The sequence below is a fragment of the Ammospiza caudacuta genome, chromosome 1 (genome assembly GCF_027887145.1).
Source record: "Ammospiza caudacuta isolate bAmmCau1 chromosome 1, bAmmCau1.pri, whole genome shotgun sequence".
Classification (NCBI taxonomy): Eukaryota; Metazoa; Chordata; class Aves; order Passeriformes; family Passerellidae; genus Ammospiza; species Ammospiza caudacuta.
Window position 1 is genome coordinate 42134561 of NC_080593.1, and position 22698 is coordinate 42157258.

At 38.1% G+C, this 22698-nt stretch overlaps 1 protein-coding gene across 1 annotated transcript in view; it reads right to left on the reverse strand.

The window, feature by feature from the left end:
* Positions 1–22698, reverse strand: part of OSBPL10 (oxysterol binding protein like 10) — a 112501-nt gene that overhangs the window by 38425 nt on the left and 51378 nt on the right. The window contains exons 5-6 of the mRNA XM_058804610.1: positions 10375–10585; positions 1787–1947 (exon numbers count right to left, since the gene is read on the reverse strand). Coding sequence (XP_058660593.1) covers positions 1787–1947; positions 10375–10585 — 372 coding nt within the window. The remainder of the gene's footprint in view (positions 1–1786; positions 1948–10374; positions 10586–22698) is intronic.

Here is a 22698-nt window from a genome sequence, read left to right on the forward strand (position 1 = left end):
CTGCTCATTAAACTGTACTACTACATAACAAAAATTGCATGCCTGATTCCATCTGCTTCTTGTTGCTCCACCAATCCACAAACTTCTACTTACTGTTTCTACCAAAAACACCATCTTGAGCTGACCTTTTTGTAACTTAAAAATCTTACTCTTTCTGCTCCCACCTCTTTTTCTTCTTTTTTAATGGCTAATGCCTCAGGGCCTCCAAATGCAGGTTGCTGCCTTCAGGAAGATTGCCCACAAAGCACTGAGGATTCTGCACTAGAAACAGTGCTACACTTAACTTGTTTCTATTCCCCTCTTTAAGGGTACTCCCTTCTCAATAAATCATGAGTTCCACAAGCAAAGCAGCATGTCAAGCCACACACACAACTCAGTGTCTCTCGTCAGCAAATGAACAGGAAGGGACTGGACTCCTAAAAAAATATTGTAATTTAAACAGGTCATAAATGTCTCAACTCAACTGCAAAATGATATCTCAATGTAAGTAAAATTAGCTGCTGCTCTTTATGTTCTTGCTGCAAAGCTCACGCTTCCACATCGCATTTGGCTTTAGTGGATGATCAAGAATAAAAAAGAATACCTACAAAAACTAAAAAAATCCTAATGAAATAGATTTCAGTGGTTCAAGTAAGTAGTAACTCCCAAAACAACACTCTTAAATAGCCTCTTGTCTTAAAAACACACTGTAAAAAGTACACTTGACTTACCTGAAAAAAGAAATTACACAACTTCCTAATAAAAAGTAATTACAGGTAATTTCAACATTTCGGTAAATGGACACTAGTTGTAACAGAATTCAAAATTCCTTTCTAAGGACAGAGGACCTGTTAAAAAAAAACCTGGTTTATCTGTGAATTCTTTTTTGAACCACATTCAATTCAACACACTACAAAAGAACAGGAAAAACAGCTTTATTGATGTCTCCAGCCATTACAAATTTTGTTTAAAGTGATGTCATTTAATTTAAGCCATTCCAATTGCCCAGAGCATTCACTAGTTTCTTCAGTTCTTTCAAAATCTTTGTTCCAGTTCTCCAAGTCTCACGTGCTCCAGGTGCCCTACAATCTCTAGGGTCTCAGAGTGAAGTGTTTTCCTTGTGGGCAGGACTGGTTACTGAAGCAGACAGCAGAAGCTGCAGAAGTTTGTCATGATGAGAGATTTTCAGTGCATGATATGTCTGATATGCAGCTGTGAGTCTCCTCAAAGAGTGGATGCTTCAGAACTGCCCTTCACCAAGCAAATGCCACAAAAGCACAAATCAGCTGGCTGATGCAGGATGATGTGGACAAGTTCTGCCCATAATCACTTAACAGGAAAAGGGATCAGGAAATGACATCATTTTTCAAATCAAAGAACAGTCGGCTATACTCAAGAGATGCCCAAGAGGAAACAGCAACATGGAAGAGCAAGTAGCAAGCAAGTAGTGTCTCCTGTCTATCTCAAGCCAGAACAAAAAATAAATAAATAGCTTTTATTTGCATCAGAGGACAGAAATATGTATTGACAATCTGTTGATTGCTTTTAAGATTAGGAAAGACATTGTACACTTGCCAAAGTCTGCTGACCTGAGCACCTCAGAGAAGTAAAAGCACAGAACAATATCATCAACAAATTTTTCAAGTTTTTGGAGTGCACTGTTGCATGAAACTTAGCATTTTCACAAGTAACTTCAAAGAGCACATTATCCAGACAAAATACAATTATTTATCAATGAAAGTATCCACCATCACACATGGTTTGCATCTAACCAGCAGAGGTCTCTGCAGAGACCAAGCACTCTTACCTCAGCGTTTGGCTGTAGTGCCTGCGCATCCTGGGCTGCAGATGGTACTATGGTACTTGCCCAGGTAATGTTGGCACTAGCAGATGATAAGGAGCTGAGGGCACCGTTTTTCAGTTCCTCTGTGGAGTGTGACTTGGGGCCAGGCCATCCCAGGATACCATCTGAAGCAGAAAATAGGTATCAGCTTACAAAAGAAAGATTACAGATTTCCTCCATTCACCTCACCATTCTACTGATCTAAATGAGTTGTAGCTCTTCTCTGCTTCCATGTACAGCTTTATTTCAGTAAAAAATGATCATGTACTTTCTGAACTAGCTTATGCAGTATCTCAAATGATATCCCTGCCTTTGGAAGCAAGAAACACCCTAAATAACCAGAGTAAGCATCTTAGAGGCAAATCTATCTGTGATATTTTTTTTAAGTCAATGAATGTTAGCCCTAGCACCTGAATGTATGATTCTCTCTGGCATACCTTGGAAATTAGGCAAGAATCCTCTACCCATTATTTTCATAGCTATGAAGTTATCCAACTAAACCCTCCATTTCTTCTGCCTGAAATCAAAGTTTCAAACCTAGCAGCCTTTTTTTATTTCTGCCTGTACTACTAAAAGTTTCTTCTAAAATGCTTTACTGGTACCAAGACCACAGTTTAAAAGAGGTCTCATTAGAAAGATACACATTAAATATGAAACAAACGAAACTTGGCATCAGAACAACCTTTATTTCTGGGGGCACTTGATTGCCTGGATGGGTCTGTATTTAAGGATGCCATGACATAAAGTACAATCAGCTAAGACAAGTGCACAGATTTTCCTCCCTAAGTGCTCTAAAACTTAGTCTCAACAGTCAAATTACTAGCCCTCAGCACAGGACTTAAAATTGCAGCCATTAATTACATACTGCTGTAAAACATAGAGATATGGATAAGAAAATCACAGCTCTTCACTCATTACCATAATTTATATATGAGTATACAATTAGTGCCACAGGGAGGATTTCCTCTCAGCACTGACAAATTTTTAAGGTGATGCACAGCAACACAAAGTACATTAAAGAACATGCACTTTCTCCTCTCCACATGACCAGGGTTACCAGAGATTGCCTCCTAAGTGAAGTAAATGCTTAGATCTGGAGAGGCTATGCTGCATAGTGTTACAGCAGCACTTCCATTATTAAAAAATGGGCCACAAATCCCATAGCTAACTGAGCTCTTACCAAATGCTAGAGACAAAACAGTTTCAGAACATTCCTCTCATCTAAAACAGCACTAAGTTATGAAGACATGGCAGGAGTTCAGATCTACTTTGCTTACGGTGCTTTTGTGGCGCCATCTTTTGCTGAAGAAACTGTCAGGAAAGCATAAGCAAGTAGCTTAAAAACAATGATTTTCAAATATCTGAGTAACAAACAGGAAAAAAAAATCCAGTTTTTTTTTTTAAATATGTATTTCATACAATTACACAAAATTCCTCTTGCCAAAGGAAGAACATTTCCATGGCTCTGCTGTCAAATTATTTCTCAGTCTTGATTATTTTGCAATAACACATCTTGATCGAGTTTTCTGTTTCTCTCTGTCAAAGAAGCTGAAAAATGGATTGCTGTTGCTATTTTCCTATTACAGAGACACTAAAAAAAAATTGAACCTACATTTATGCCAATCTTTAAAAATATGTCATCCCATCATTTCCTTGGGCTATCCATTTTCTCCCTGCACAAACAATCTATTTGGCCTTCACTGTAAACAGTAATTTTTGATTTTTTTAAATCTAGTTTATGTAATTAAGCACAATAAAAAACTCCCACATGAAGAAGTACCTCACTTCAGGGGAAATTTTAAAATGTGAACAGTTACTTCATCATCACAAACATCTTTTTGAAAGAACTATACTAGTTTTCCTCTTCAGTGCAAACACATTGTAAAAAGACCTTTGTACTTCTCTGCACATTTTACAGTCTCTAAGAGAAATAGAAACTGTTAGAACTAGGCAAGCATGTTTTCTCTCCTGTATCAAGGGCAATGCTACCCTCAAAAAAGAACAAATCTTGTCTGCCTAATCAAATTTTAAACAGATCTTAAAAATACATTATGACCAAGCCAACACCAACAGGATGCCAAGAGTTACAGTCCAAAAGATATTAAAGCACATTAATTTCCTCAACACTTTTGCATATAAGAAAAATTGTTTCGTTAAACTGTGCATCTGGAATAAGAGTACTTTGCCAAAGAGAAATATGCAGGGAAAAATACTAAGTCACACAGAACAGGAATCTAAACAAATAAAGAGTATCTCTCTGAAGAAATTGAAAAAAAATTCCCACCTTTCAAAATGCCATTAGGGAACCTGTGATGACCTTGAATCTACAAATCTTACTCTGAGATATCAGTATTCTCACATCATCCCAAGAGACTTGCCATGTATCTAATACAGCAGCTCATGTTTCAGGCAAAAACAATCTCTGATAAGAGAACTCATCAGAAATTATCTTAAAATCAGCTCAGACTAGAATACAATCTCTATGTAGAAAGGCCACAACAATATGGCTCCTACTTTACTCATATTATCAGTTTTCCAAAACTTTTCAGGACAGTTTTTCAGAGTTTTCTTCAGTTTTTCGTACACCCAAAATGTTCGCATCTGCACTACTACAAATTACTCTTATCACAAAATCGTACAGGTATAGCTGTTGTCTGTGCCATATCTAATCCAGTTGTTTTACTGGAATTTACTCTCCACAGATTGAGCTGCCATCTGTAAATCATTTTATCTACTCTAATGGAGCTGCCACATCTTTGTCACTTTATGGGACTGAAAAATTTCTGTCACTAGTTCAACCCTTGTTCTTATAAACACTTTAAATATATATAAATAAATAAATAAATATAAAAATTAAACATAATATTAGAAAGTTTATCTTCTGAGCTTATAAGAATAGGAAAAAACTGCTGTCATTGGTTTGGGTTTTCTTAAGCCACATTTTTTTCTCTGTTCTCAGTCACAGGCAAAGACAGCTGACAGAAAGGTAAATTCTAATCTATTTTGATACATTGCAGAACTCTAAAGGAATTCTCCAGAGAGGCAGTCACAAATTATATAAAAGTATTGACAGCTACGTAACTACTTTACTACTTGCTTTAAGACTATGCCAAGCACTACACTAATTAAAACAAAACATCTGTTTCTGCAGTAAACGATGCAAAAAGAAGAAAGGACATACCAAATACACAACTAGTAAAATCAGCCAGATCCCTTCTACTTGTACTGTGTCGGTTCTGTAGTTCCAGGAGTGAAAACTTAAGTCTGATTCCTCTGAAACTTCAGAGTATATGTATACACAAAACAGGAATTCTTCTAGAACATACCCAAAAATTAGCTTCCTTCCCACTTCCCCTCAACAGCAGCTTCCACTGTGATGAATGTGCAGCAGACAAATACAGCAAGGCACATGAGAACATCTGTACCTAAGCAGAGCATCCAGACACAACCAATTTATCCTTTCCCTACAGCAATGCTGCAGTTCACAAACATCTATTTTAGAGGGCACAATAGGTGTTATCACACAAATGCCCTCAGGAGAAACATCTTTCCCTTCTACAGGTGCACACTGCAGGAGTGGGGGGAGTTCTCTCCAAACAGGTTTACAGGAGATTTTTTAGTTAAGCAATGTTGATCATTTTCTTTTGTTGGTTTTGATTTTCTGGGTACCTGATGTACCTTCAAACTCACTTTTGCATGATAATTGATGCATGAAATATGCTTAACATATTTCAAATCTGTAACAAAAATGTTTCTAATTTGAAGTCCTCTGGTCTTGCCTGGGAGACTACAAACAAAAACTCTGCCTTTTTTCCCCGGCACAATTGTAAACTAACATTTATTTATAACATTTTCATGACATATTTTAAATATCTCAGGAGTAAATATACTCCAACAAATATCCCCTAACAGTGCAGTGGAAGGCCTTGAGGAGAAACCAATATTAGACTTGGATTCCTTCCCCTGCCAGGGATGGATGCGACAGCTTGGTCTCTCTGCTGAATCCCTACAGCACACTGAACGAGCAACAGCAAATGGCAGCTGCACATCTGCTTTTCACATGAGATTGCATTTGCCAATGTTGTGTGGAGACTAGAAAATAATGTTATCTTCCAATGAAAGAAGAACATGTAAGGAATAATGTATTAGCCTTTACACAGAACAGCAAAGTGTTCTGGTTATTCTTGACAGAAGCAAGGCTGGGGATGTCGCAATTAAGGGAAAACAGGCTGACCAAGCCAACTTTAGTAAAGTACACCGGTAACAAAGAATTTGTACTCCTGTTTTCTTTCCTCACTCTTCCCTCTCCATATGCATTTAAGCACAAGGACTTACTTTTCTACTCATTTTTCTCTCTTGTCATCAGCTGCAAGAGAATTCCTAGCAGTCATTCGTCAACAAATTGAAAGCATCTAGATTTTGTCCTTCCTATCCATTTATTTTCTCCAAAAAGGAGACAATAGAGAATAAAAAGCTCAACTATATCCTGCCCCCAACTCCAGAATAATCTCTGATCCATTTGTTTCCATGGGACCCAAAATCAGCAGCGTTTGCACATTAAAATGAACTGCAGAAAATCCATAGTAAGGATGAGTTTGGTTTTTGTTTTTAAAACATCTTAAGAAAAATGAAACATTCTATAGTTTGGAAAAATGGGCAAGGGAGAGACAGAAAAATATAGGAGGGAATTCCTATTGGGAAGATGCTTTATTCAGTAATGAATGGCCAAAGTGAAATGCAGATTAAATGAACGGATTGATCTGTGTGGGCTGCTACTACAGGAGAGGATTCTGTCCGCCAAAACACCAGAATAAATTAAAAAAAACCCCCAGATCTAAAACACAACATACGCTGGTAGAGCTAAATTAAAACAAACATTCAAGTTTGCTCTGTTCACAGTCAGGGAGAGAAGAATGTTAACAACTGCAGTCAACAGGCTCTGGAGGTACTCCTCTGCCAAATGCTGAAACAGAGCTGGAAAAAGATAACACTAGAACTTCTAAAGTTAGAAATGAAGACAAAAGTTCCTTCTGCACATTTTTATTTTCAAAGGTGCCTACTCCTTGTCTGCACGCCAAATAAACTCAAGCCTGTCAGAAGCACTTTTGATGTACCTAAGTGGTGACATTCCCAGCCAAAAAGAAAGGCCTTGACATTTTCCACCATCCTACCAAAAAAAAAAAAAAAAAAAAAAAAAAAAAAGTAATTCCCAAACACAAAGAAGCTTGTGAAGATACAATCTCTCATCCTCAATTCACACTACATATAACCAACACTATCAGCTAATAATACCCTTCTCTGGCATATTTTTCAATTAAAGAAAATAAAAATTACAAAAATTTAGCCAGTGATCAAAGCACATACCTTTAATAATGACAGCTAGAAATTATTTTTGCATTAATTTTACTTAAAAGTAGAAACACACACAGGATTTTGCTTCACTGACTGTTCTTGTTGATTTACTTCACAAAAAAAGACAATCACAAAAACCCTTCCATAAAGCTTCAGAGTAGAAATAAAAAAAATCATTGACTAGCTATCAAGACAAGATTAAAGACTTCAGTTCAATCTTCATGTCTACTTGTAGGCTTGAGGTCTTAGACTGACAATTCATGAGAAACATGAAATGGAAAAATCCTGTCATCCTTAACCTATTCCATTAGAAAGGATGCCATAAAAATATTTTAAGTCACAACCAAGATAATTTTAAATTCTAGACAAGATTCCACTAAAGGGAATGCTGATTTCTTTGTATTCTAATTACTGGAAAACAAAGCAACAACAATATTTACATCAAAAGAGAGAAGACACTTTTTTTTCTTGTCTAAAACAATAAATGTCAATGTCTGTTTAAAATAGTAACTATTTCATTATAATCTTCATGAGACCACTCCATAAGTACTAGGTCAGAAACTCTCAGCCACTTTTAAGTCTTTGCTTTAGAGGAAGTAAGACTGCAAGACCTCCAGGGAAGTCACAGAACTTGCACAATCAGGTATAAAGACCTCAAGGACACAAGAAAAGGTATAGATTAAGTAGGTATGTATCTGCTTTTAGGGCAGTTCTCTCTCTTTATGGCATAATAGTGAAAGCTTTGGATGCTGAAGGAAAGCAAACTCGGGGGTAGGTTCAAGTTACCCAAGCTAAGCAATTGAGTATTTCTCACACTCACACAAGACTGTTGCCTGCCTGGACTGGATTGTTTTCATGAACTGTAGGCTAGAATCAAGAAAATAAATTATCAAATTCCTACCTTGTCTCTATCTATGCATTCTGCCCCACAATGCCCACTAGCATCTTTACACTACACAGCAGGTAATGAGACAGCACTGGGAGGGAAGCATTCAGCAATAAATTGCACAGGACATCTCACAAGCAAGGTGTTTGAGAATTCCTACCACAGGAGCACATGGTTTTTAAACTAACCAGAGTCATTTTCACCTGACAGTGATAGAAAAGGTCATCTTCTATTGTACCTGCTGGGTATAAAATTAAAAGAATTCACCTGGAGGACACAATCAAAATGAACTAGATCATCTCTCAGAATTAGTTTGCTAGGGGATTACTTAAAGGCTTTATTCTGAATAGGTATGAGCTTATGCAGCTTTGATGACTCTGAAACTCTACCGACTCAGCACAAACATTAAGTCTATCAAAGTAGGACTGGAAAGATTAAGTGTGTAGGAAAATCAGTAATCAAGACTTGTAGGCCAGGTTCTTTCAGGCAACTGTGTTGCATAATAAGGCCTAGGGAAAAAAAAAATCATTTCAGTCAGAGAGAAGAGACTAAATATTTCAGCAGCTTTTAGTTCCCTTCTTAGCTCTTTTTTTTTTTTTACTTCCATACCAAAGAATAAACCCACCCACACACTGAAGAATTAACTGCTTGCATTCAAGTTCTCACAGTTCCACCAAAGATGCTGGTTTGAACCAGTGCTACAGAATTTTGATTCCTGAAAGGATTCTCATGCAAGTTTACAGTCTTAGGAAGAACAAATAAAACAATTATTATATTTTATAATTCAGTATTTCATTGTCATGACTTTCCTTTAAAAAAAAAAAAAAAAAGTGATTCCTTTTAAACAATTACTAATGCTTTGCTTGCTTTTCTCTCTTCCTGTCCATAGATCCTCAAAAACCATTATCAAGTCAAAATAAAGACTGATTTAACAGAAGATTATGCGGACACAGAGTCAAGGACATGCACACCTCAAGGCATCTATCTCTTGACAGTTCACTAAGATCACATCAGGATGAAAAACAACTTTTAGGGACCTTGCAACTAGAAAGTAACTTTTCTTCGAAGGATGCTTTTCATCTGTGTTTCAAACCATAATTTTCTGAAATAAAGTTATATCAAATAATTTAATTTAATGCACTTTATCATTACTACTTAGGTAAGTGCAAGGGAGGTTTGCATTTTCTACAAGAAAATGGCAATTTTTTAAAACTCATGCTCCTTTATGAAACCAATCAGCTTCTGGATATGGGAAAGTCAGCACATACCATAGGACAGGTGTCAAAAGGTTTAATATTGTTTTTTCCAAGAATCACTTTCATACCATTTTCCTGCTTCCCAACTAACCCTCTCCCATTTCTGTTCTCCTCACAATGGGAATGATTCATAGCATTCCCTCTGTGCCATCTCAGCAGCCTTGAGGCCATGTCCTGCCCTGCAGTGAACCTACTGCAAGTAAGGGCAGGTTGAGGGGGATTGTTTTGGAAGCACCCAAAGAAAACACAAAAAGCAACCTCTTATCCAGAGTTCTGCTGCTGCTGCTTCTCTTACATCAACACTTCCTCTTGTTCTTAAGACTTGGAAATGCAGTTTATGCATGGGAAAATGCTAACCACCCTTCTAGACAGCTCCAAGTCCAACTTCCAATATTATGGACAGATCCAGAACTGGGTGAACTGGAAAAATTAAGGTACATAGAGACTGAGAGCTCTGCTCATGCCTGCAGAGCTCACTGTAGTATCACACTGACATTTTATGCTCATAAAACTTGCCACATTTCTTCTTTTCTTAAAGCATGGAGAACTCTTTCCAGACTCAAAGAAAACCACAGACCAAAATAAATCCACCTCAGCAGCATCTTTCCATGTAGAAAACTATAAATATTATTTTCACTGTAGCACTGCATAGAATTATTTTTATCAAACAAATCTGTACTGAGATTGAAATCTATTAAAGAAGAAAAAAAAAAAGGAGGGGGAGCAAACCAAAACAAGCAAGCTGGTTCCACACCGCCATTAAGAATGTAGGTTTATATACACCTTTTCCCCATGCCCCATATTTTTTGTGTAGCTGTCTTCAGGACCAATTTCTCTGAGAAAACTCAGGACAGACCACCTCTTTTTCTCCTCTCTTCTGACTGCAATCCATTTTGCATCTTTTTTTTAGGTAAAGAATTACAGTGTTTGAGGCTGCAGAAGCTCACAAGCAGCTCATCCCAACTTGTCTCTCTGAGAATGGTTCATTTTTCCTGCTTCATATCATAATAAAACACTCCAAAGTACATGAAACAATACCCAAGGGAGCCTGTGCTCACCTGATGACAGTGTCCTGGTATGCTGTTGGCCCACTTGATGCATGCTTTGCTGTAGGAGACTCAGGCATTCTCCAAGGCAGCTCAGGGTGGCAGCAGAGGTAGCTTTTAAAAGTAGCAAGTCCTGATCCAAGGCAGTAAGAGGTCCAGAATTTGGGAGAGATTCAATGGCTTGTACAAGATTCTTCTGCTGTCCTTCAGCTTGGCTCATGACCTGTAAAGGTCCAAAAACATCTGCTGTCATAGGAAATATCACTATGTAGCTGTTAAATTCTTATGGATTGAAATAGTGACTAAATGTGAAGAACTACCACAAATGGATGTTAATGTTCTGATCCAAACATACCATATACTCACCTACAAAAACGAAGGGCTTGAGACTACCAAAGGCCTGTAAAAATGTCAAGACTATGTTAGAGAAAATAGTCTCTTAAAATAGTAGGTTCACAGTAGGTTTAATAGTGACTCATACTTTCTGCAAGTCTTTGTAAGGAAAAGTATGAAAATTCTACTTCCTTCTCCATTATTGATTTAGGCTCAGATTTTCTTGCTTTTGTATGTGATCTGAGACGCCCAAGGAAGTGACACTGTCCCTCCTTCTTTCCTACATATATATCTCATCACAGTTTAAGAACAGGCATTACCCATTTCTCAAACTAAGGACCTGTTTTTACAAAATGCAGTAATTTTTAACTTCACAGACATCAGCATAGGAAGCAACTTAGAGTACTTATTTCATATCCAATATGAATACAAGCTGTCAGGCAGAAAGTTAACCTCTTTCTAGGTTTGGACCATCCAGATTAAGATGAAAGGGGTGCTTGTATAGCAGGCAAAAATACAGCAGTATTTGAGCAGGCTGCTCTTTAAGCAAATTGGCAAGATTTCAAAATCCTAAAGCCAAAAGAAAAAGAATATATTCAAAATTTCTCTCTCCATTTTTGCAGCCTGTAGGAAATCATATATGCATAAAACAAGCCTCTTCCACTTACCTTGCAAAAAACTTGCTGCAAAAATTTACAGGTCTACACTTGAGATATCCAAAGATTTCAGAAAAATCTATCTGAAGACATCATAATAAACAAAGATTCAAGCTCCATTTGTCCACACTACTGTACTGTAAAAATGTATTATAAACTTCATGGGGTTTTTATTATCATTATTATATTTTCAAGTATTGTGTGTTTCCTGCAGCCCTCCTACATTATTGTAAATTGACTGATTAAAAAATATATGTTGAGTGCACTGAAAAGCTAGAAAGGAACTGAACTCAGAGATGAAATAACCACTTTTGCAAAAAAAGACTAGAATTACAGAAGATGATGATGTTGCAGTTCACAAATTTAGCCAAATGCCTTGCTGAAGGTTAACATGACATTTTAATAATCAACATTTAAAACAGAGGCCAAAACTTCAGTAAAAGCCACAGACAATTTTAATTCCCTTTGGCAGAAAACAAGACCTGTCAGAAGGGGACACAGACCTCTCCAATATGCAGCTTTAGGGAACCACAGAATCAGTCCCAGGCAATGCAATATTCCTCCTTCATGGAAAGAGCACAAGGAGGCAAACAGAAGGAACAGCCAGGAGAAAAAAAGATGACCATCTCCCTGGAAGACTAAACAATATAATTGTATGGAAAACTGCTCCTCTCCTTTTCTTATCCTGCAGAAGAGTGTGAAATTGAAAACCTGACTTTCTCATACTTCACAGTGACAGAAATGTTCTATTTTCATTTCCAAGTGACTATTTTCCTACCTTTTTTTTCTTCTCTTTTTTTTTTTTTTTGGGGGGGGGGGGGGCAGGGGGGAAATGACAGCTTACAAATCCAAGATTTAGTTCCATAAAAAAATAAAATTTTGAAACCTTCAAACATTTTAATTTTTCCCTCCCCCTTAATAAAGGACTCATTCACAGATTAGACAGGACCACAAGATAAACTGATCAGGGAGTTCAGAAAACATTTGGAAAATTAACTGAATGTTTGCAGCTATCAGCCAGCCCAAAAGTTTACAGGCTTTTGTCAGTTGTATTCTTCCTAGATTAGGAGAAATTTCAATAAAATCTAAGATTTATTCTACCTTTGTCCAAAACAAGGTGTTGGTCCAAGTCTTACTGTTTTCTAGCTGACCTAAGACAGATTTACAGCAGCCTTTTGATCCAGCTTTTACTTGCTACCTAGTTGTGATACCAGCAGCTGGTCTACAGACCTGACACAGCAGAAGACATCTGGAACTGCAACTTCTGTGTAGGATTCAAAGTACTAGAACGTGCTGAACTTTGACTGCTCAAACACCGATCAAAACCACACTGCTTAAGGTGTTGAATGCCCAGAACAAAGATGCAGAACCCCTCCCTATGGTAAAGTGACAGATAAACTCAATGGCAAAAAGCATAAGGAAATTACATATATTATTGAAATGACTGAACTTTTTTTATATGTTTGCCAAATTTTTTTAAAGACCTTGACAAAAGATTTCAGAAGAGCTGAAGTGTAGTTGTTCTACAGAGAGCAAATCAAGGAGGAGCTAGCACAAAAACACCAAACCATACAGGATGAAACTCATTAAACACATTAACCCTTAACAGGACAGCCACTAAGTCATGCAGTTATAGCATCATCCTCTGTCTTACTGGTAGGTCTGTTTTTTGCTTTCTCCCAAGAGAGGAGAGGCAAAATGCTTGACTTACTAGCACTCTAAGCTTGTTTCAAAATTAAAAGCTTAGATTTTGAAAAAGGGAAGTTTCTAACTTCTCTTTCACAAATAAAATAACTTGCTTAATTTTGAATGACTTTGCTCTTACATGGGGTTGTTTCAGCACCTTAAAATTCTCCATCCTTCCCATTTGCAAATACAGACAGCTCAAGGTAGCAGTTCTCTACTTATAACAACAACAAAGGGTATTTTCCCCTGACTCCTCAACAAATATTAACCTATTTCTCTTTCCACTATTTTTTGGATTTGACAACTCCACCTATATATCCTTCTCATAATATCACAAAACAATTGCACATTCTCAGAAAAGCACTGAAACTTCAAACATACAATGTTATGATAGACGTACAATAAAACAACTGAAAGAACCACCAGGACTATATGTATTAAAAGGAATTACATGTGTGCAAATATCTGGAATTATAAGGTCTGCATTTACTTAACTGCAAAATATTCAGTAAGAGGAAACCCCATCCTAGGAAGACACCAGCTGAAATGCATGGTTTGCTTCTTTCTCCATTTTCTGATTCAGGAGAACAAGCAGATGACAAGTGTTCCCAATTAACAGCTGCTCCTGAAGCATGAAGGAGATTCAGACTTTTAGTCTGTCAGAAACTCTCAGGTATTGCCTGTGTTCTTGTAGTGGTTACCCAGTGCCCACTGCTTCCCCTCCGTGGCTGAACAACAAAAGGTTTGGGGGGGTCAAGATGTTCAGGGAGGTCATCCAATTACCATCACAAGTAAAACAGACTCGACTCAGGGAAATCAGTTTAATTAGTACCAATCAATTAAGACAACAAGAAAATAAAACCAAATCTTACTTTTCCTCCACCCTCCCCTCTTCCCAGGCTTAACTTCATTCCAAGTTTCACTACCTCCTTCCCCAGAGCAGCACAGCGGGACAGTTAGGGGGAGTTACAGCCTAACCATGACACATTGTCTCTGCCACTCCATGCTCCTTGCTCTCTTCACCCGATCCAGCATGGCAACCAGTCCTGCACAAACTGCTCCATTGCAGGTCTTTCACAGGGTCACAAGTCCTGTCAGCTTCAGCCCGAGCTTCCCCCAGGGTCACAGCCTCTTTCAGGCATCCATCTGTTCTGGTGGGGTCCTACACAGGCCCCAGGTGGATCTCTGTTCACCATGGCCTACATGGGCTGTAGGACATCCTGCTCCACCTTGGGCTGCACCACAGGCTCCAGGGAAATCCCTCCTCCAGTGCCTGGAGCACCACCTTCCCCTCCTTTGTCACTGGCCTTGGTGTCTGCAGTTGCTTCTCTCACATTTTCTCACTCCTCTCCTCTGCCAGCAGCAGTTTTTCCTCCCTCCTTAAATCTGTTATCCCAGAGGCTCTACCACCATGGCCGATGGGCTTGGCCAACTGCAGGTCCATCTTGGAGCCAGCTGGCCTTGGCTCTGTCAGACATGGGGAAGCTTCTGGCAGCTTCTCACAGAAGCCATGTCTGTGCCCTTCTCATGCCAAAGCCTTGCCAGGCAAAGCCAACAAATTCTCCTGAGTAAAACTACACTCCAAGAAACCTGCCATCCAATGACCCTCTCATGAATGCCAGAATGCAACAGGAAATTATGTGATGCTTTCCTCTCTAGGTCATGCCCTCCCTACCACCTGCTCCAAAACAAGACAATCCACAGCTTTGGTTGCTGCCCGCTCCCTCCTCTTCAGGGCTGCGTGATCACTTCCCCTACTTAACCCAGCCCCAGCAACTGCTACCCACTCCTTCACAGCTGGAACTGCCCCTCCTGCTCTGAACACATGGCCAACCACAATGCAGGAGACCAAACACTTATGTGATGAGAATCCTAACAAATGGTAAGTAGAAATGACTAATTCTCAGGATTATTTCCACAGTATGAGGAAGAAAAGCAGAAAAAGCCATGATATACCCTAGGTTTGCAAAGAAATTTACTTCAGACATAATAAGATGAAAGAACATTCTTTTCATGTGGTAAATAAGCTAAAATTACTTATTAAAAATTAAATTAGGAAATAAAAATGAAAAATTGAAGTGCTATTTTCCATGCTAAAAGAAAAAATACAGGAATTGAACATTTGGATAAAATACTAGATGATACACTATTCTTTCCCATGCAGAGAAATAATTTTAAAAAATCTGAATGCCATTTTTAAGACTTAAATTGGTTTCTGAAACTAGAAAGAGAAAGGGAGAGATTCCAAATTATTAAGTACAAAAACAATCTCTATTCAAGATTTTTCCTCCTGTCTCACAACAAAAATAAACAGAAACTTCAAACACAGCAAACTGAATAGCCACACCTAACTGTAAGAGCATATGATTGCTTTTGACATTATTTTATTTTAAATGCTTTTGTTATCCAGACTCCAGGACTAACAGGCATAAGTCTGTTAGTCTAGGACAGATGTGTATGATCAGACATCTTACTTTCTAGAATTATTGATCCTCCAGGATTTTACCCAATTAACACAGTGTATCACGACAACCTAAATCAAACACCAGCTTTACGCCATCTGTAAAACTTCTCAATCCACAGCTGCCACAGGGGCAGGGGCACCTCCCAGGAGTGACTTCAGGCTCCTCAAAGGAAGAATGACATCAGCCACATGACCTCAGAGGGCAAGCAGACACTCTCCCTTTGTCACAGGGGCCACGCGGAGCCAGCCACGAAAACAAGTAGCATCACCAATCCCGTCTTTCTACATAATGATTTAAACACTTCAGGTCATTCTACCCTCCTTCTAGAATATAAAACATGAGAGAGATTCTTCAGACTGTGCCAACCACAATCTGATACACACATGAGCAATTTCAATTTTAGTTTAAATTTAGTTTAAATGTTGTTTAAATAGTGTTGATAACATAATTGAATCCTTTACAGTCAATATTAAGATATGCCTACTCATGCATGAGGAAAAATCCAAAACACGCCAGAGAAAAAAGAAAACATTCTTTTAGCACTGAAAAAAGAAATTCTATATCATCAATCTCATCTGTGACATGCCAGAAATCATTCATGAAAGAGAAATTCTGCTCCATCAGTTAATAACTCTTTTTCTCTGCTGTAGTAATCTCTGTGCACCATCGCCAGCAGCACGTGGTCTGACGACTTATCTGTAGGCAATTCCTCTGAAAGATTTAATGCAGTCATTTTTATTTTTAAATCCTTTCCATTATTGACTGCATGCAAGTTGAAAACAGTTATTAAAAACATGGCAAAATAAACAACACAATAAAAAGTGCTTATACAAAAAATAGAGCATCTGTAAAAATAAACAGTTGTGTAGAAAAATCTTTAGACACTTTAATAGTAATAGAAATGCAACATGCATCACTTCCTTACAACTCCAAGTCAAGCTGTCCTTGTGAGAAGTTTACTGCTTTTAAAGACTGGGAAAGAGCCAGCTTCCTGCTGCATTATTTTTTTGGCAAGATTTCATTGGTTGGTGCCTCATTTGGGGTGGATTTTCCTAATATGAAAACACAATCTTTCTCTCTGACACATGCACACACACACCTTCTGGAAATACCAGGATTTTTGCTTTTTAGAAAATAGTACCAGAAAAATAACTTTTCAGAAAACACCAGGAAAGGACAGGAGGTGGGACCAGTTTTTCAAACTACTCTAGCATAAGTCAAAAGTGATATATGAGTGAGGACATTTAACCATTGTTAAATGAGCAGATTTCACAGGAGTTTGGATTTTTTTTCTTTTATTTCATAGAAAACACCTTTTTTCTTAAAAGCAAATGAAAAACAGAAGAGTCCACACACAAGAAATAAAAGCCTTTTAAACCACTGTAAATGTGATATATTGTGTTGCCGCATGAACCTAACACAGTCATCAATTCTGACCTTGAGCAAGGACTCCTCCTGCAATCTTGACCTGTATTTCATCAACACCACAAACTCTCGTATGCAAAAATCAAAAGCTAACACAGCCAACATAAGTAGAATATATGTGTATATATATACACATGCATCTATCAAGAATACATCAAAATGCAAGATACTGATATCTGGAACTCATGTCACTAAAGCAATCACACCAGTCACTAACTGGACACACTAGCTACCAATTCAGCTCATATCCACAAATCCAATATTATTTCCATTAAACTTGCCCACTTTCCACTATTTATTCTGAAAAAGGAAAGAGCACCAACACACATGCAAGACTACTGTAAATACTGTTAATCATCAGCTCAGAATGAATACCTCACCAGTTGAGATGTCTGGCAAATGAAGGTAACTCTTAAAAATACAGTAAAAGTGGGGGGTTTTTTCAAATGTAATGCTCTGTTGTTTTGAGTTAAGCATAACCAAAGCAGAGGAAGTGAACTTTTGCCTTGACTTAAATGACTGAGAAGAGTTCTCAGACTACTCAAGGTTACTTGCTATGTCCATCTTACTTGACAAAAGACATTTTCTGACAAGGATTTACAGACTTCACTTTTTTCTTCAGTAGCGTCACATAACAGATTTTGCAATGGGATTCCATCTATAGCATGCAAGCCAGGAAGACAAAATCACAGCTTAATATATAACTAAGATGAAATAACTAAGAATAGAGGTTGCTGCTGGAAGTACTCCAACAGCTAACAGAAATCTTATCTTATCAAGATAATTTTGCACTTCAGCTTTTAAAGTGTCTAGTGTAGGAACAGGTACAGGACCAGGACCACCAGTAACATATCTGTACACTCTGCCTGCAATAAAACCTGACCTTCAGACCAGAAAGAACCTCAAACTGCAAACAGGAAAGAATTCTACCCACAAATATTCAATCTGGAATAAGACCCACAGCAGCCTCTGCAAACATTACTATGCTAATGGCAAAAAATGGTTTAAGGAAAGATCCTAGAACACCAAGTGAGATACTCTGAAAGCGCCTTGGAAAGATGGAAGCAGATAATGACATCCGTATCAGCTGTCCTTTCCTGATTACTGCTCCCCTCCCATTACCGGGAATAAGCACAAAATTCTCCATTATCATCACCTCAGGGTAGCAGCCAGCTTGACCTCAATTATTTTAACAATGCGAACAATGAACATTAAAATTGGACTGACTTGTTATATAATAGTTATTAAGGCTCAGACACATACATCCTATCAACAAAGCTTCAAAGGAGCAAGTTAATTTTCATTTGGCACGTAATTTGCAGACAGATACACAATAAGTAACAGAACAAACAGAACTATACCTCTGACAATCAGGATGGAAGCTAATCACCAAGGCATTTCTTCTTCTCTTCAGTCCTTGCCTCTGCTGTCACGATTCAATTTTTCCCCTCAAAGAAGAATGAAAACAAGCTCTCTCCACCCCCATTTGTTATTTTGTTATCTTTTCCCTAACCAGGAACCCACAATCTGCTATAGAAAAAACTGAAAAGTCAGTTGCTACATATCTTCATTGTCTCAGCTAACAAAACATTATTTCCTTTGGGCTTTTGTTTTGGCTTTTTTTTGCTCAGTCTTCTCACCACACACTCCACAGGGTGGTTCCTTGTGAGGAAAACCTTACAGAGCAAACATCAAATGTCATCAGGACTGAGTCTAAAAGCCAAGTCTAAGACAACCAGAAAAACAGGGAGTGGAGGAGGCAGGCTGGCTCAATTGTTTCCTGCTCTCAGCTACTCTTACCAATCTGCTGCTGTCCCACTGTTTGCCATCAGCACCTCCTGGGGCTATAAGCTCTCCACAGACCTCAGCACAGGGTTTAGTCTCCAGAGAGCAGCTCTTATTTACCTACGCCTGTCAGGAAAATTTTGAATTGGCCAGTTAATTTTTTCATATACTAAACATGAAACTATGCTCCTTTTTTTACACATTCGATTCCTATCTTGTATCTTCAAATTCTACAATCCGGACACTTACTGAATATCCTTACAATACAATATAATTCTATTTTGCACAGGCAATATTCATTAACCATGTGATGAACTACAAATGTCTTCTTACTGGCCTGCTATCCAGCAGCTTATTAATCACACCTGCAAGCTCCCTTGTTATTAGCTGCAGAGCTACAATAGTAAGACTTTGTATTTTGTAGGTCTGAATCCTATTGCTTTAGTCCATGAAATTACCAGATTTGAGGGATAGAGGAAAAGGGGGACACAGGTCTTTTTTGCTGAATGGTCTGGAACCCTTAAACATTCCATGCAGTGGCAGAGAAGGAAAATTAATCTACCCTCCCAAGAAATTCTCAGTTGGCTGCAGCACAGGTATATGAGAGGAAGCTCCTCCCTCTAAAATAGGCAGAAGCTCAGCAAGAAAGGGAGCTGATCTACCTTAACTACCTGTTTTACAAAAGTATCATTCTGTTCAGAAGAATGAAAGACAGGATATATTTAACAGATCCATCTCCAAACACCAAAAAGTATATAATATCTGTAATTGTCAGTGTCCTCTGGAACTTCATGAAGATATTTTATTTGGATGCAAGACCCTCCCAAGGACAATCTGAGTGTTCTGAGTCTTTAAGGAGGTCCGGTTTTAAACCTGGGAAGCAGAGAGACACCAGAGAGAGCTTCACAGCCCTTGCAACAGAAATGGTTAAAGTAAAGAGGATCAGAGCAGCTCTGGCAGGACCCCTGAGAATGCCTCCAGAAATCTCAGCAAAAACAGACCACCTATGTCAGGCCAAAACAAAATGACTGCCTCCCTTTGCTACCTCCTTACCAGACATAACAACCCCAGACACAAGGTTAAATGCATGTTTTCTGTATTCAATCTGTCCTCCTCACCTGAGAAATGAGCTACTGAATGATAGAAAGGCAACTGGGGCAGGGGTGAGAAAAAGACCTTGGGTCCATGCAGACAGACTAGGACAAAAAATTCACATTCAGAGAATATTTAAGCAGACAGAATCTTGGATTTTCTAAACCAGAGGATGTTTTTAGTCTTAATCAGTACTCTAATATATATTCAGCTTTCCATTAGTGGCTTCATTATACAGGAGGGAGAGGAGGGAAGCTTTTCCGGTCGTTCTCCCGACATCTTTTAATTATTCTGAGAATACCTTCTTGCTGCCTAAATCTGAAGGAGAACACTTCTCCCTCACAAAACAACGTCAGCTGCATGTTGTTTTCCCTGTGGAAGAAGATTTACTAACAAACCAAAGTACTAAAACACTAGAGAAAAATAAAATTCATTCCTCTGATAGTGTCAGCTGTCTTGGAGTGTTTCATGGAATCACTCCACAAGTCTTTAGGTGAGAAGTGAAATCTTTTAGAAAGAGCTGGCTGCCATAAGAAATACTCAAGTGAAAGCATGTGATTCAGACAAACTGTATCAATGGCCACTGCGTTTTCCCAGAAATCAGAGTAAGCTAATTTCTGCAAAATGACTGATCAGTACCTACACAGTACTGGTCACTTTGTTTCTGGATGGAGGTGTCAGGGCATCAGGGCCTGTTGCAGGAGACATGACAGTTTTCCTTTTTTGTCTGTTGTGCTAGAGCTCCCTGTGAATACTCCATGTATCTGGTTAATCCATGACATTTTGTACAAAAACAACTAATAAGTGCAGGGTTCCCTCACCGTGATCCCTTTTCTTGAGTATTTTCTACTAACCATATCCTACTAAAAGCCATCTATTGAGACTTTGCTTTTACTGTCAAACACAACTCAATGGAACCAGAGAGTTGGGATCTCAAGGAAAAACCACAGGGAAGAGAAAAAGCAGCTCCCAAGGTTGTTTCCCCCACCTCAAGTTGCTTTCAGCAATCCAAAAAATTAGAGAAGCAAAAGGAAGGCATGCACAAATTCAAGTAAATCTTGGATGGCAGCTGGCTGCCATCTAGCCAAGCAGGAAGCACAGTTCTATTTTAAACCGCAGAATGCAGCATTGAGAGCAGTTTATAAAAAGAACTTTGTGGGAATTTATACTTATGCAATTTTACTATAAAAATTACCTTGCAAAGTCATTATTTTTGTCATTAAACATTACTCATAGGCAGATGTTATTCTATGGGCTCCCCTGAGTAGCAGTTTTCCTTATACTTCAGAAGGATCATTTTGCTGAAGTTAACAGCTATAGGCCTGATCTGGAAAGCATATTTTGGTTATCAGGAATTTAGGCTCATTTGTGAATTTCAAGCATTCCAAAGAGCTCAGAAAATGTTGCTGCCAGCCATTAGGTCAACATAAGCAATCACAGGAAAATTCTATCAGTTTACTGCAACATAGGACACAATTGATAAAAGGTGGATTTTCGACTTCAAGTGAAATTAGTCTTCAGAAGAGAAAAGGCCATGTTGAACATAAATTACACATTTCAACATGAGTAGCTTCAAGGATTCACAAGTTTCTGTCAGAACATCTGGTGCTGGGAAAAAGAGCTCCATATATTTAAAAATTATTATTAGTATTACTATTACTATTATCATTATATCCTCAAATGCTACTTTAAAGCATATGTCAGATTGGGCGGATGTAGTTCAGGTTTGCTTGTTGGATGAGATGTTGCTAGCTATTGTCTTATGGGCCATTTTTTAAAAGCATACTGTCAGAAATCAGAATTGCAGCCAAGAAGCAGGTAAGCAGGTAAGCAGCTGCTGAAAAGCACTCTTGTAGCACAGTTTGCAAAGCATTCAACACCTGCAAGACAAGCATTACAGTAAGAACGTGCAGCAGAAGCTGTCAGAGATCAGGTCTTTGTTAAATAACTAAGAATTACAGGGCTTACTATTCACATTCGTTTTAAACTTAAAATGCTTCCTGTGTTTCTTAGAGTAGCATTCAGTACTTTAGGTGCTACACAAGGAGCTGAAGATTACAGTAAGCCCTCAATAAACGTGTATAATAATGTAAACTTAATGCTATGCTTAAAATATATGAGCCATTTCTATGGTTACTTTCTTCTTGAGGGGATTTATAGAAGTACTTTCTGTACTTAGTATTTGAAAGCTCACTAGCCACCTAATATTACATTGTCATATATTACCACTGAGAACATTCAAAATACCTTCTACTTAATTCAATAAAAATAGCATGTAAGTGTGGGTTAACAAAATGGCCCATGTATCTTGGAAGCAGCAATTTGCATTACAGAGTTGCAGAAGGTGCCCCTTGTCACCTTTGTTCAGGGTTTACTGTGAAAATCACTGTTGCATCAGCCAGCCACCCAGAAACCTGCACTGAAAACAAAACCATGAGATGTGATATTCTCATCCAAGCAAAGATTTGCTGAATTATGTTATTTTTTCTTTATATTTTTATATTAATATTTTTCTTTAAAGCTTCATTTTCAAACCGAGAACTCTGATTTTAAACTACTGCAGTATTTGTGCTATAGTTGTGAAAGAAAACAATCCTATAGTTTTTAAAAAATGCATGCATGTGTATGATAGGCTATGTTGTTTTATATGTGCAGATAAAATAGTTGAATTTTGTACATAAAGCAGAATTAAGTGGCAGTTTTGAAGAGACACAGAAACTGGAGACTGAATTCCCTTCAAATGTAACTTCTCTCAGGATCCCTTGGGAACCTACCATTTACTTGAAATGTAATTAAATGTTTTAACAACTGTAAAGAATAATCTTGGCTTCTCTGCAACTGCTTAAGAAAATGAATGCTGCAGCAATCTCTGAAAGTAGTTATCATATGTACTG